Source organism: Rhinopithecus bieti, unplaced genomic scaffold (assembly GCF_001698545.2).
Source record: "Rhinopithecus bieti isolate Rb0 unplaced genomic scaffold, ASM169854v2 scaffold_19459, whole genome shotgun sequence".
NCBI classification, from domain to species: Eukaryota; Metazoa; Chordata; class Mammalia; order Primates; family Cercopithecidae; genus Rhinopithecus; species Rhinopithecus bieti.
This window is the reverse complement of record NW_016809864.1, coordinates 1067252-1083300: the sequence shown is the minus strand read 5'-3', so window position 1 is coordinate 1083300 and position 16049 is coordinate 1067252. Positions and strand designations below refer to the sequence as shown.

The window sequence follows — 16049 nt, the reverse complement described above, 5'->3', positions numbered from 1 at the left end:
TTTCTTTCTTTCTTTCTTTCTTTCTTTCTTTCTTTCTTTCTTTCTTTCTCTCTCTCTCTCTCTCTCTCTCTCTCTCTCTCTCTCTCTCTCTCCCTTTCTTTCTTTCCTGACACAGAGCCTCACTCTGTCACCCAGTCTGGAGTGCAGGGGTGCGATCTGGGTTCACTGCAAACTCCGCCCCCCAGGTTCAAGTGATTCGTCTGCCTCAGCCTCCCAAGTAGCTGGAATTACAGGCGTGCACCACTACACTTGGTTAATTTTATTTTTTTTATTTTTTTTTTTTTGAGACGGAGTCTCGCTCTGTCGCCCAGGCTGGAGTGCAGTGGCCGGATCTCAGCTCACTGCAAGCTCCGCCTCCCGGGTTTACGCCATTCTCCTGCCTCAGCCTCCCGAGTAGCTGGGACTACAGGCGCCCGCCTCGTCGCCCGGCTAGTTTTTTGTATTTTAAGTAGAGACAGGGTTTCACCATATTAGCCAGGATGGTCTCGATCTCCTGACCTCGTGATCCGCCCGTCTCGGCCTCCCAAAGTGCTGGGATTACAGGCTTGAGCCACTGCGCCCAGCCTAACTTTTGTATTTTTGGTAAAGACAGGGTTTCGCCATGTTGGCCCGGCTGGTCTTGAGCTCCTGACCTCAGATGATCCACCCACCTTGGCCTCCCAAAGTGCTGGGATTACAGGTGTGAGCCACCACGCCCATCCCTGGCTCTTTTTTTTTGTTTGTTTGTTTTTTGAGACGGAGTCTCGCTCTGTCACCCAGGCTGGAGTGTAATAGCACAATCTCAGCTCACTGCAACCTCCACCTCCTGGATTCAAGGGATTCTCCTGCCTCAGTTTCCCAGGTAGCTGGGATTACAGGTGCCTGCCACCACATTCAGCTAATTTTTGTATTTTAGAGATGGTTCACCATTTTGGTCAGGCTTGTCTCGAACTTCTGACCTCAGGTGATCCACCTGTCTCAGCCTCCCAAAGTCCTGGGATTACAGGCGTGAGCCACCATGCCTGGCCCTGGCTCTGTTTTTTAGAACAGTTTCAGTTTTGTAGCAAAGTGCGAGGAGAAAGTTCATATAATTTTTATATACTCCCCTTCTCCCCCAATTTCTCCATTTTAAACATCTTGCATTAGTGTGGTATATGTGTTACACTTGATGAACTAATACATTATTATTAACTAAAATCCATAGTTTATATCAGGGTTTACTCTTGGTGTTGCACATTTTATGAGGATTTTTCTTTTTTCTTTTTTTTTTTCTTTTTTTTGAGAAAAGGTCTTGCTCTGTTGCCCAGGCTAGAATGCAGTGGTGTGATCTCGGATCACTGCAACCTCCACCTTCCAGGCTCAAGCCATCCTCCCACCTCAGCACTCCAAGTAGCTGAGACTATAGGCATGTGTCACCATGCCTGGCTAACTTTATTATTTTTTTCTTTTTTTGGTAGAGATGGGGTTTTACCATGTTGCCCAGGTTGATATTTTTTCTTTTTTTTGAGACCAAGTCTTGCTCTGTCACCTAGGTGGGAGTGCAGTGGTGAGATCTCGGCTCACTGCAACCTCCCCCTCCCGGGTTCAGGCAATTCTCCTTCCTCATCCTCCCGAGTAGCTGGGATTACAGGTATGCACCACCACACCTGGCTAATGTTTGTATTTTTAGTAGAGACAGTGTTTCACCATGTTGGCCAGGCTGGTCTTGAACTCCTGGGCTCAAACTGTCTGCCCCCTAGGCCTCCCAAAGTGCTGGGATTGTAGGCAGGCGTGAGCCACCACGCCTGGCCCATTCTATGAGTTTTGGTAAATGTGTAATGTCATATATCCTCCATCAGAACATCATACAGAGTAGTTTCCCAGCTCGAAAAGTCCCCTCTGCTCCACCTATTCATCCCTTCCCACCCTCTGGAACTCCTGGCAACTACTGATCTTTTTACTGTCTTTAGAGTTTTGCCTTTTCCAGTACGTTGTATAGTGGAAGTTGTCCATACACGGCCTTTTCAGATTAACCTCTTTCACTAAGCAGTATACATTGAAGGTTCCTCCATGCCTTTCTGAGGTCCGATAACTCATTTCTTTTTAGCATTGAATAACATTCTGTTGTCTGGATGTACCACGGTTTATCCATTCTGCTATTGAAGGACACCTTATTTGTTTGTTTGTTGTTTTAGGACAGAGTCTCACTCCGTCACCCAGGCTGGAGTGCAGTGGTGCGATCTTGGGTCACTGCAACCTCCGCTTCATGGGTTCAAGTGATTCTCATGCCTCAGCCTCTCCAGTAGCTGGGACTACAGGCACGTGCCACCACGCCTGGCTAATTTTTTTGTATTTTTAGTAGAGATGGGTTTTCACCATGTTGGCCAGGCTGGTCTGGAACTCTTGGTCTCAAGTGATCTGCCCACCTCAGCCTCCCAAAGAGCTGCGATTACAGGCATGAGCCACCACACCCAGTCAATTGAAGGACATCTTAGTTGCTTCTGAGTTTTGGCAATTCTGAATGAAGCTGCTATAAACGTGTGTGTGGCTTTTTGTGCAGACGTAGGTTTTCAGCTCACTTCAGTAAACACTGGGGATTGTGGTTGTTGGATTGTATCACATGTAAAATGTTCAGAGTGACTTGCAAAGATTTGGCTTTGGTCACCGGCTTCCACTAGGAAATTCGTATGGTTCGGTGAATTTTTACACGTGTAGTCATTAAAGCTATGGAACATCCCAGCATCCAGAAGTCTCCCTCATACCCCTTCCCAATCACTACCCCCTCACCCACTCCAAGAGAGAAGACAACCCCTTGGGATTCTGCCAGTCAGGCAGCAACCACCCCACCGCTTTTGAAAGCAGATTTTTTGGGGTGTGGGTTTGGGGAGCAGGTAGGGGCAGTTTACTTCATTATGGGTTGTTTTGAAGGGAGCCTAATGTCATCACCAAGTTGTTCTTGCTGGTCTAGAGCAGGGATTGGCACACTCTCTGGGTATTTGGGGCTTGGTAGTCCAGCGAATGAGTGAGTGTGACTGTGTTCCAGTAAAACTTTATTTATAGGCTGGGTGCAGTGGCTGACACCTGTAACTGTAGCACTTTGAGAGGCTAAGATGGGAGGATAGCTTGAGCCCAGGAATTTGAGACCAGCCTGGGCAAAATAGTGAGATCCCATCTCTACAAAAAAATTAAAAAATTAGTCAGGTGTGGTGGTGGCTGCTTGTATTCCCAGCTACTTGGAAGGCTGACGTGGGAGCGGTGCTTGAGACTGGGAGGTCGAGGCTGCAGTGAGCCTTGATCACGCCACTGCACTCCAGCCTGGGTGACAGAGTGAGACCCTGTCTTAAAAACAAACAAAACAAACAAAAACAAAAACAAAACCAACAAAAAGTTTATGTCACAAGTGAGCAGCAGCTACCTGGGGCTGGTGGCACAGGGTTAAGAATTTACTAAGACAGTTATAGGTAGACAGGCAGATTTATTAGAGAAAGTATGGAAGTACATATCAAAGGAGAAACGGGCAGGCCAGCAAGAGAGGAGTTGACTGCCAGGAAACAAAGGCTTGCTGGGGATTTTCTAGGATGGTGCTTGTGCTGTGTGCTGAAGAGGGCTTTGTGAAGTACTGATAATGCCAACGTTGCAGTGAGTTCACTTGTGATTTTTGTATCAGCTTAAGGTCTGATGACAGCTGGGTGCAAAACGGTTGTGTTATTTGGCCAGGTGCGGTAGCTCACACCTGTAATCTTAGCACTTTGGGAGACTGAGTCAGGTGGATCACCTGAGGTCAGGAGTTCGAGACCAGCCAGCCAACATGGCAAAACTCTGTCTCTAGTAAAAATACAAAAATTAGTCAGGTGTGGTGGCATGCGCCTGTAATCCCAGCTACTCGGGAGGTTGAGGCAGGAGAATTGCTTGAACCTGGGAGGCAGAGACTGCAGTGAGCCGAGATCACACCGCTGCACTCCAGCTTGAGCAACAGAGTGAGACTCTGTCTCAAAAAAAAAAAAAAGATTGTTATTTGTGAAGGAGGGCTGTGTGTTCTGGACAACGAACAGAGGTAGATTTATAGCTTATCTGCCCTTTCTTTTTGCTTTCCCTCATTTCTGCCAACCTGACTCTCCCTAATTAAGACTCCACACTTTATTTACAAAAGCAGGCCATGGCCACATTTGGCCCTTAGGTTGTAGTTTGCTGCACCTGGGCAGAGCTGGGCTTTTTCTTTGTGAAATTCATGTCCAGATCCCACCTGAAATCTGAATCCGTGTGTCCTGTGCACGACGTGAGACCTCCTCAGGTGGCTTTCTTGCACATTCCAGGTTGAGAATCTACTGTGCTTCCCTCCACAGAGGAAGACAATGGGTGACAAGGGCCCAGAGCTGCATAAATGGATCTAGAAAGAGAGGAAAGTTGAACAGAAGCCCCCATCAGGACGCTCCCCGCCTTGACAACACTTTACTTGTGTAATCTCATTTCCCCCTTTCATCACTGTGTCATTTTCTCGCCTCTCCTTTTTTCTTTCGAGATGGAGTCTCACTCTGTCACTCAGGCTGGAGTGCAGTGACGTGATCTCGGCTCACTGCAATCTCCGCCTCCCAGGTTCAAGTGATCCTCCTATCTCAGCCCCCTGGGTAGCTGGGACTACAGGCGTGTGTCACCATACCCGGCTAATTTTTGTATTTTTAGTAGAGATGGGGTTTCATCATGTTGGCCAGGCTGGTCTTGAACTCCTGACCTCGAGTGATCTGCCCACCTCTGCCTCCCAAAGTGCTGGGATTACAGGCGTGAGCCACCACACCCAGTCTCCTCTTCTTGAAACAATGGGTTTCTACCTGTCTGGGGGTTGGGGATGCTGGATACTGTGTGGAAATAGCACCTGTTCAAGTTGAACACGATGAAGGTTCATCTGGGGGAATGTGAGGGACCCAGGAGTCTTGGGAGATCCCTGCAAAGACAAAAAGTAGTCCCCTCAGGAGTGAGAGAAAGTTGTGGTCAGAGGGGGAATTTCACAGTTTGGCTCTTGGTGGTGGAACTGTTGTTCTGAATGACACGGAGGACTGAGATGGTAATGGCTGTCACCTATTTTTGAGCATGGTGTGTGTTTCAGGCACTTTATATGTACCACCCGCAGCCGATGTTTTCAGTATCTGACGAAGTGGGTCCTGTTGGCATTCCCATTTTGCAGAAGAGGAGATGGAGGGATCACAGAGTTAAGTAGCTTAGAGAAGACCACAGAGCTACTCAGAGGTTAGAGCGAGGATTGGAACCCTGCTGGTGTAGCGCCCAAGCCCAAGGGTGGCAGGCCAGGTCTCACTAACACAGGCCTCCGTAACAGCTGTCTCAGCACTGACTGAGGGGTGAAGTTAAATATTAAAAGCTGAGAGAGCCAGTGCCCTTATACAAAGGCTGGAATGTGACAAAAGCCCACCCAGAGTTGTGTCCAGGCCTTTCCTGGGCCTTGAAGTATGACAAGATAATGAAGGATTTCTTAACAGGAGCCATTTAGGATTAAATAAGTTTATTGGGGGGTCTGAAGAAACTCCCCAGGCCTCCACAAACAAGTTTAGTGGGGGTCTGAAGGGACTCCCCAAACCTTCATGATTTAGCAGGAGACAAGACAAGGGTAATCACCCCAGCACCTGGACCCACTTAGATTAAGTAAATTTACTGAGGCTCCAGAGGAAGGTCTTCAGGACTCAGATATTAGTTATAGATTAAAAGAATTTAACCTTTATTTTATTTTCTTCATTCATTCATTCATTCATTCATTCATTTTGAGATGCAGTCTCGCTCTGTCGCCCAGGCTGGAGTCCAGTGGCATGATCTTGGCTCACTGAAACCTTCGCCTCCTGGGTTCAAGCAATTCCCCTGCCTCAGCCTCCTGAGTAGCTGGAATTATAGGCATATGCCACCACGCCCGCTAATTTTTCTATTTTTAGTAGAGCCGGAGTTTTGCCATGTTGGCCAGGCTGGTCTCCAACTCCTGACCTCAAGTGATCTGCCCGCCTCAGCTTCCCAAAGTGCTGGGATTCCAGGCGTGAGCCACTGCCCCCAGCCAATCACTTATTTTAGATGAATGCAAACTTACCCATGACATATAGCTCAGAAGGTATGTAAGCTCTGAAAAACTTGGTAATTTTGAGTTGACCTGGCGTTATTTTCTAGGTCTTCTCCCTGTAACTGGATACAGAAATAAAAACTTCCTCTCCCAGTTCATCTGCATCTCGTTTTGGGGCCACAAGAACATGCCGCCTGATCCTCAGTTGGTCCGGGAACACACGCAGCTGTGCCATGCCCACTGTGCTGTTGACCTCTCAAGGGGCGACCTCCCAGGTTGGTGCCTGGGAGAGCGGAGTTAGAGAGCAACGGCACTAGGACCTGGAGGTGATTGGTGGGGCGGGGGTGTGTGCTCCATGTTGCCGGGGAGCAGGAGGATGGAGGACCCGATGGCAGAGATGAGTGGACAGGACTTACGCCATGACTTTCAAAACTCTCAAAACTGGAAAACTGGTCTGAGATCACACAGTATTAGCTAGAGGCACAGGCTGGGCAAACTCCAGATGGGGACTGAATGAGGACTTGGAGGATGCTGATGGAGCAACCTGCATGAAACAGGATTAAAGCAACATTTAAAAGGGCAACAGCCATCCTCTTCTACTTGTTCTACTTGCTTTGGGCTTTGAACTCTGTTTGAATAACACCACTTTCCACTGAGTTAATCAGTGCTCAGCTAACTGGAAGCTATCAACAACTGGAAATTTTTCTGCATTTTATTTCAGGAAAGCCACAGCCAAAAAGAAAAAAGAAAAGAAGCGGGTGGGCAGGGGATTTATTCGAATGCATTTACTTCCACATTTTACCATGGGTCAGTGCACACTTAGGTCACACTCTGACCTTTTTTTGAGATCTATATATTTTGTTTTGAGATGGAGTCTTGCTCCGGAGTGCAGTGATGCAATCTTGGCTCACTGCAACCTCTGCCTCCTAGGTTCCAGCCATTCTCCTGCTTCAGCCTCCCGAGTGGCTGGGATTACAGGCGCCTGCTATCAGGCCTGGCTAATTTTTGTATTTTTAGTAGAGATAGGGTTTCACCATGTTGGCCAGGCTGGTCTCGAACTCCTGACCTCAAGTGATGCACCACCTCAGCCTCCCAGTGCTGGGATTATAGGCGTGAGCCACCGAGCCCGGCCCTCTATACGTTTTTACGTCTCTATTGTTCTACAAAGAGGACAGATGCTTCCAGCGATTCTAACTGACTTGATTACAAGGTTCAACATAACAAATATGTTTGCCGAGAATCTTAAATACCGGCTGCTTTTGGGGATATAAAAATATGCCCAAACATGGTCTGTGCCCTCAAAGAACTTTCAGTTACTGAAAGAGCATTTATTTATCTCCAGGGGCAAGGGACAAAATTTTATTCAGTTAGTTAGGAAATTCTCAATAAGGTTTAAAGCAAGAAGAGACACCCAAGGTTCTTACCTTCTGGAACACTCCAGGAAGTTTTAAGTTCTATGAGATCCTGTCTAATTCTTTGAGAAAGAGACTTGCTCTGTCGCCCAGGCTGGAGTGCAGTGGTGCCATGTCGACTTACTGCAAACTCCACCTCCCGGGTTCAAGCGATGCTCCTGCCTCAGCCTCCTGAGTAGCTGGGATGACAGGTACCTGCCACCACAACTGGCTAATTCTGGTATTTTTAGTAGAGATAGAGTTTCACCATGTTGGCTAGGCTGGTCTTGAAATCCTGACTTCAAGTGATCTACCTGCCTCAGCCTCCCAAAGTGCTAGGATTACAGGTGTCAGCCACAACACCTGGTGATCCTGTCTAATTTTTAAATGCCGGGTGCACTTCCAGGGTTGGTTTTCGTTCAGGTCACCGGCAGAGCTGAGAGCCTGAAAGGCTCAGACGAGACCCATCCTGTTGAATGGTTGGTGCTTTGCCATGCAAAAAGTCACTGTGAAGTCCACTTCTGACTCTTAACGTTCCCCTGGGAGTCGGAAACCCCACAGTTTTATAGGCGTCTATGGTGTGCTGACTCTGACTCCATTTCTTCTTGGGGAGAATGAGCAGGCTCTTTGCCCTGCAGTTCTGTGTGGACCTCTGTGGCCACCCCATTGTGCCTCTCATTTGCCAAAGCCCACAGCATTTTATAACTCTAATCCAGAGGCTGCAAGCTCACTGCTTGCAGGACAGTGAGAAACATAGACTGGGATATTTCAGTAAAAGAATTAGTGGCCATCATTTAAAATCAGATTTCTCATTGCAAGTCTGGATTTCTGACTTCTCCTGAAAATCTTGGATCTGGCAGTACTGGGTCTGGTTTGCACAGCTGCCTGGTGCTGGGAAGAGTCCCTTTCATCCCTCCCTTTTCCTCCCCTGCCCTGAGGTGTGGGTTTCATTGCCATCCATCACTGTGTCAGAGGCGTGTGAACCAGAGCAACTCCATGTTGAATAGGGGCTGGGTAAAATGAGGCTGAGATCTACTGGGCTGCATTCCCAGATGGTTAAGGCACTGTAAGTCACAGGATGAGATAGGAGATCGCACAGGATACAGGTCATAAAGACCTTGCGGATGAAACAGGTTGCAGTAAAAAAGCCGGCTAAAACCCGCCAAAACCAAGATGGCCAAGAGGGTGAGCTCTGGTCATCCTCACTGCTACACTCCCACCAGTGCCATGACACTTTACAGATGCCACGGCAATGTCAGGAAGTCACCCTATATGGTCTAGAAAGGGGAGGTATGAATAATTCACCCCTTGTTTAGCATATCACCAAGAAATAGCCATAAAAATGGGCAAGCAGCAGCCCTTAGGACGGCTCTATCTACGGACTAGCCATTCTGTATTCCTTTACTTTCCTAATCAACTGGCTTTCACTTTACTCAATGGACTTGCCCTGAATTCTTTCCTGGGTGAGATCCAAGAACCCTCTCTTGGGGTCTGGATCTGGACCCCTTTCTGGTAACAACTGGGCTCGTGCTGTTGGTTTCCTGATCATAGCTGAGTATTGCTCTCTACCTGTGTGCTCTATCTAAACTGGGAAACTACAAAAAGAAACAGAAACCCACAAGTGTCTTCCGTCTGGCCCACACCACCCACTGCCATCACCTGCTCTTGACAACTTGGTCACCTTTCTTTTCTTGTTGGTTTTTTTTTTTGAGACGGAGTCTAACTTTCTCACCCAGCCTGGAGTGCAGCGGTGCAATCTCGGCTCACTGCAACCTCCACCTCCCAGGTTCTAGTGATTCTCCTGCCTCAGCCTCCCGAGTAGCTGGGGTTACAGGCGGCCGCCACCACGCCCAGCTAATTTTTGTGTTTTGAGTAGAAATGGGGTTTCACCATGTTGGCTAGGCTGGTCTTGAACTCCTGACCTCAGGTGATCCACCCGCCTCGGCCTCCCAAAGTGCTGGCATTACAGGTGTGAGTCACCACACCTGGCCTATATCAGACTATCAGACTCACATTAAAAAAAAAAAAAAAAAAAAAGGCCAGGCGTGCTTGCTTATGCCTGTAATCCCAGCACTTTGGGAAGCTGAAGCGGACAGATCATCTGAGGTCAGGCGTTCGAGACCAGCCTGGCCAACATGTTGAAATCCCATTTCTACTCAAAATATGAAAATTAGTTGGGCATGGTGGTGGGTGCCTGTGATCTCAGCTACTCGGGAGGCTGAGGCAGGAGAACTGCTTGAACCCAGGAGGTGGAGGCTGCGGTGAGCCGAGATCATGCCACTGCACTCCACAGAGCAAGACTCCGTCTCCAAAATAAATAAATAAATAAATAAATAAAAAATAATAGGAAAAAAAAAAACAGGAAAAAAAGCAATTTACATAAGATGAGCATGTTCTCCTTGGCTCCCTCTCTCCTTTCTGGCCAGGTTTGTGTCTAAAGGGACAGTGAACAAGAACCGCCTTCCCCTAGGTTAAATGCCGGGATTCACGTGCCGCTCACCACAGAGCAACCATGATGAGAGAGACCTGCCACTCACAGGTCACATGTTTTGCTCTGTCCAGGAACACACGTTCCCCGATGACATGAGACACCTGCCCCGTGGGCTGCATGTGAGCTTGGAGCTCAGTGACTGGCGGAAAAACCCAACCTTTACCTTTAGGGAACTGACCATCATCTCTGCTAGGCGGGGAGGCAGTGATTGCTGTCACGTTTCACTTTAAAGATGACCGTGTTTCAAAGAGGGCAAGTGATATTTGGAGTCAAGTGGCGGGAAAGTACTGGATTCTTCGAAGGGGAGGGAAAAAAAACAGTGTCAGCATGACTGTTTGGGGACTGCTGACTTAATAATGCATCCCCAGGGCTACAGCCTGAGTTTCTGCTTCATATGCACCAGGGAGAACATTCCATTGAGCCATGCGAATGCCCCCAGCAAAGTCTGAAGTGGTGAAGGGAGTTCGGTAACCATCCGCTTGGCTCTTGGAGTGAGGGCGCCTTCTGGGTCCTTTCCTAGACACCCCTTGGCCACCTTTTTCCACCTGTTTTTCCGAGTGAGTGCCATCGTCACCTACGTGTGCTGCGACTGGTTCGGCAAGAGCTTTGTGGGCTGTTTTGTCACGGTGCTGCTCCTCCTGTCCCTGGACTTCTGGTCTGTAAAGGTGAGGCCTTTTCCTGTGATGTCACCACTCCCGAAACACGAGGCTTGTCCCCTATATGCGTGGGATCAAGAGATACTTTGATTTAGACTCCTGAGACATGCTTAAGAGTGCTTAGCAGTGTCACTTAAAAGTAGGGGGAATGGAGAAACCCTGTCTCTACTAAAAATACAAAATTAGCTGGGTGCGGTGGCACATGCCTGTAATCCCAGCTACTCGGGAGGCTGAGGCAGGAGAATCACTTGAACCCAGGAGGCGGAGGTTGCACTGAGTCGAGATCACACCATTACACTCCAGCCTGGGCAACAAGAGTGAAACTCTGTCTCAAAAAAAAAAAAAAAGTTAAGGGGAAAAATGCATTGTTTAGCGCTTAATAAATGGCTTTTGTCAAATGTCAATTGTCATTCTTGCACATGTGACAACCTCATATGACTTCGCATTTTTTTGTAAAACTTATTGTATTAGTCTGTTTTCACGCTGCTGATAAAGACATACCCAAGACTAGGTAATTTATGAAGATAAAAAGGTTTAATGGACTTACAGTTCCACATGGTCATGGCGGAAGGCGAAAGGCAAATCTTACATGATGGCAGACGAGAGAATGGAAGCCAGCCGGGCGCGGTGGCTCACTCCTGTAATCCCAGCACTTTGGGAGGCCGAGGTGGGAGGATCATCTGAAATCAGGAGTTTGAGACCAGCCTGCCTGGCCAACATGGAGAAACCCCGTCTCTATTAAAATGCAAAAATTAGCCCGGCGTGGTGGTGTGCGCCTGTAATCCCAGCTACTTGGGAGGTTGAGGCAGGAGAATCATTTGAACCCGGGAGGTAGAGGTTACAGTGAGCCAAGATTGTGCCACTGCACTCCAGCCTGGGTGACAAGAGCCAAACTCTGTCTCAGGAAAAAAAAAAAAAGAGAGCGAGCGAGCAAGAGAATGGAAGCCAAGCAAAAGGGGTTTCCCCTTATAAAAACCATCAGATCTTGTGGCACTTATTCACTACCATGAGAACAGTTTGTGGGGGAAACTGCCCCTATGATTCAATTGTCTCCCACCTGGTCTCCCCCACAACACGTGGGAATTATGGGAGTGACAATTCAAGATGAGGTTTGGGTGGGGAGACAGCCAAACCATGTCACTTGTACATGAATTAATACATATATTTAAAACATATATAATATGAACATATAAATTATATATGTTTGTGGGGGGAGTGTGTAACTTTTTATTTTTATTTTTTGAGACGGAGTCTTGCTCTGTCGCCCAGGTTGGAGTGCAGTGGCGCGATCTTGGCTCACTGCAAGCTCCGCCTCCCAGGTTCAAGCCATTCTCCTGCCTCAGCCTCCTGAGTAGCTGGGACTACAGGCGCCCGCCACCACACCCGGCTAATTTTTTTGCATTTTTAGTAGAGACAGGGTTTCACCATGTTAGCCAGGATGGTCTCGATCTCCTGACCTCATGATCCTCCTGCCTCAGCCTCCCAAAGTGCTGGGATTACAAGCGTGAGCCACCGCGCCCGGCCGTGTGTAACTTTTTAAAGTGAGCTTAGTTGAAAACTAGAAGCCTTGACATCTGAGAATTCACTACAATTCAACACCTTTTTTCTTCCTGCTTCCAGTACAAGTCTGACATGAATCAGGGAACTTTTATTTATCAACACAGTGAATACGCCTCTTTGCTTGTGACCTGCTCCGAGTCATGTGTCTATTGTCCTCAGAATGTAACCGGAAGACTCCTGGTTGGCCTTCGATGGTGGAACCAGATAGATGAAGATGGGAAGAGCCACTGGATCTTTGAAGCCAGGAAGGTATTCTCTATGACGAGCTGAACTAACCAGAGCGGGGATAATGGGCGTAGAAAGTTTCTGTGGGTTCCTTTGGAGTTTTATGCATGTCTGATTCCAGCTACACAAAAGCCACTGCTGTGGGTGCCCTGGTGAAACATGGGTGTGGCAAAAGTATCTGCAAAATAGACTGGGCATGGTGGCCCACGCCTGTAATCCCAGCACTTTGGGAGGCGGAGGTGGGTGGATCACTTGAGGTCAGGAGTTTGAGACTAGCCTGGGCAACATGGTGAAACCCTGTCTCTACTAAAAATACAAAAATTAGCTGGGCGTGGTGGCAGGCACCTGTAATCTCAGCTACTCAGGAGGCTGAGGCAGGAGAATCACTCGAACCCAGGAGGCGGAGGGTTCCAGTGAACCAAGATCAAGCCACTGCACTCCAGCCTGGGTGACACAATGAGACTTCGTCTCAAAAAATAAAACAACATCAACAACAAAAAACCCCACAACAACAAAAGCATCTGCAAACTAAAATAAATGAAAATGCGAGCACGCTCATTCGTTTGCAACCATTTCCGCTTGCTTTGACATTTGAATTACTTTCCTTAAACAGGTCTCCCGGAATAACACTGCTGCCACAGAAGCTGAATCGCGGATCTTCTGGCTGGGCCTCATCATCTGCCCCATGATATGGATTGTGTTTTTTTTTGGCACCTTATTTTCCTTGAAGCTAAAGTGGCTGGTAAGGCCATACCTTGACTTTCACATTGCTTTGATGTCTTTGCAAAACCAGTGTTTGCACTGCTAGGCTTCTATTGTTATTTGTTATTGATTGAACGATTGTAACAAGTTTATTGAGATATAATACACATTCCATATAATTTACCCATTTAAAGTATACAATTAGGGGCTTGGCGTGGTGGCTCACGCCTATAATCCCAGGCCTTTGGGAGGCCAAGACAGAAGGATTGGTTGAGCTCAGGAGTTTAAGATCAGCCTGGGCAACACAAGAAAACCCCATCTCTGCAAAAAATGCAAAAATTAGCCAGCCATGGTGGTGTGTATGCTTGAGCCCGGGAGGCAGAGGTTGCAGTGAGCCAAGATTGTGCCACTGCACTCCAGCCTGGGTGCTAGAGTAAGACCCTGTCTCCAAAAAATAAAATAAATAAATACTAAGTGTGAAATTCAGTGGCTTCTAGTGCAGTCATAGAGTTGTGCAGCCAACACCGCCATCAGTGTTAGGAAATTTTCATCACCTGAAAAAGAAGCCTTGTACCCTTTCAACATTGCTTCCTTATGCTTCTGTTCCTCCAAACCCTGGCACCTATTAATTTTTCTGTTTCTATGGATTTGCCTATTCTGGGCATTTCATATAAATGGACTCACACAGGCTGGTGTGGTACCTCACATCTGTAATCCCAGCAGTTTGGGAGGCTGAGGCAGGTGAATCACCTGAGGTCAGGAGTTTGAGACCAGCCTGGCCAACATGGCAAAACTCTGTCTCTACTATAAATACCAAAATTAGTCGGGCATAGTGGCACACGCCTTGTAATCTCAGCCACTTGGGAGGCTGAGGCAGGAGAAGTGCTTGAATCCAGGAGGCAGAGGTTGCAGTGAGCCAAGATCGCACTCCAGCCTGGGTGACAAGAGTGAGGCTCCATCTTAAAAAAAATAAAAAAAGAGAGAAAACAAAATACTTGTAGCTAGTAAAACAACAGTGTCATTTAATGAAAGTGCAGGCTCTGGAATTTGGATCCCGGCTCGACCACGCTCCAGCTCTGTGACCTTGGGCAGGTTTCATCTTCTTGAGCCTCAGTTTCCTCCTTGTAAAATGGGATGATGATGGTGGCAACCTCTCCAGTTGTAATGATTCTGAGGTGTCCATGGGTATTTGCAAATGCTCAATGTTGGCTGTCATTATTCTTAGGTGCTGGCTAGAGCATTTCTACTTGGCTTGAGAGGTGCATTTCTGTAAATGCTCTTAGAAAGTGACCTCTGCGTCAGGAGATCGAGACCATCCTGGCTAACACGGTGAAACCCCTTCTCTACTAAAAAAAAAAAAAATACAAAAAATTAGCCTGGTGTGGTGGTGGGCGCCTGTAGTCCCAGCTACTCGGGAGGCTGAGGCAGGAAAATGGCATGAACCCAGGAAGCGGAGCTTGTAGTGAGCCGAGATCATGCTACTGCACTCCAGCCTGGGCAACAGAGCGAGACTCCATCTCAAAAAAAGAAGAAAGTGACCTTTGCTTTCTTTGTCTGAGTGCAGGCTCTCGTGGTTGCTGGGATCTCTCTCCAAGTTGCAAACCTGTATGGCTACATCCTTTGTAAGATGGGAGGCAACAGTGACATTAGCAAGGTCACAGCCAGTTTCCTGTCCCAGACAGTGTTCCAGACGGTGAGTAACTGAGGTCTGACTCCTGGACCACTCCTCTCCAGGTAGTCAAAGTCAGGGTGGCCTGCTGGCAACTGTGGTTTATAATGTAACATATCAACCAGGCTGCCATTGTTTTATTGTTTATTTATTTTTTGGGAGGAAGGATCTTGCTCTGTCACCCAGGCTAGAGTGCAGTGGCGTGATCACGGCCCACTGCAACCTCCATCTCCCGAGCTCAAGCAATCCTCCCACCTCAGCCTCTCGAGTAACTGGGACTACAGGTGTGTACCACCATGCCCGGCTAAGTTTTAAATTTTTAAAAAATTATTAATTATTTTTGTAGAGGCAAAGTTTTGCCGTGTTGCCTAGGCTGGTCTTAAACTCCTGAGCTCAAGCAACCCGCCTGCCTTGGCCTCCCAAAGTGCTGGGATTACAGCCATGAGCCACTGTGCCTAGCAGTTTTGTTTTTTAATTGTAAGATTTACATAAAATGTAGCCTTTTAACCATTTTAAAGTGTATCGTTCTGTGGCATTAAGTATAACCACCTTGTTGTGCAACCTTCACCCCACCCAGCTCCAGAACTGCTTTCATCTTGCAAAATTTAAGCTCAGTACCTGTAAAACATTAACTCCCCCTTCTCCTTGCCTCCTGGCCCTAGCAACCAGCATTCTGCTTTCTGAGTCTGTTGGTTTCATAGCCCTAGGACCTCCTGTTAAGTGCAATTATAGTTTTTGTCCTTTTGTGACTGCCATTATTTTCAGTGATTTTTAAAACTACAGAATGAAGAGTCACAAACGGTTTTCCATTTTATTATTATTATTATTGTTATTTTTTGAGATGGGAGTTTCCCTCTGCTCCCAGGCCGGAGTGCAGTGGCATGATTTTGGCTCACTGCAATCTCCGCCTCCCGGGTTCAAGTGATTCTCCTGCCTCAGCCTCCCGAGTAGCTGGGATTACAGGTGCACACCACCATGCCTGGCTAATTTTTGTATTTATAGAAGAGACGGGGTCTTGCCATGTTGACCAGGCTGGTCTCAAACTCCTGGCCTCAAGTGATCCGCCTGCCTTGGCCTCCCAAAGTGCTGGGATTACAGGTGTGAGCCACCATGCCAGGCTTGTTTTTTTGTTTTTGTTTTTGTTTTAAACTTAACAGATATTTCTAAAAGTGAGAGAGAGATAGGAGGTCTTTGAAATTTGACCAGGTTCATCCTGAAATGTTTTGAACCATCTTAAATTTGAACAGTGCTGCTTTATGCCAAGACATCAAGCAACGAATTCCGCAGGTTTTCTGTACTTTGTGGGTTTTCTCTGGCCTTGCATCAGCAGGATTGCCCCACTCGC

At 47.5% G+C, this 16049-nt stretch overlaps 1 protein-coding gene across 3 annotated transcripts in view; it reads left to right on the top strand.

Moving 5' to 3' along the window:
- The window catches only part of TVP23A (trans-golgi network vesicle protein 23 homolog A), a 59127-nt gene that overhangs the window by 39384 nt on the left and 3694 nt on the right, over positions 1–16049 (top strand). Inside the window, exons 3-6 of one of the 3 annotated variants that reach the window (XM_017890714.1) lie at positions 10413–10557; positions 12268–12357; positions 12947–13075; positions 14600–14728. In XM_017890714.1, the coding sequence (XP_017746203.1) occupies positions 10413–10557; positions 12268–12357; positions 12947–13075; positions 14600–14728 (493 nt within the window). Of the gene's footprint in view, positions 1–10412; positions 10558–12168; positions 12358–12946; positions 13076–14599; positions 14729–16049 lie in introns of all 3 variants that reach the window. The other 2 variants (XM_017890713.1, XM_017890715.1) reach the window with 2 other exon arrangements.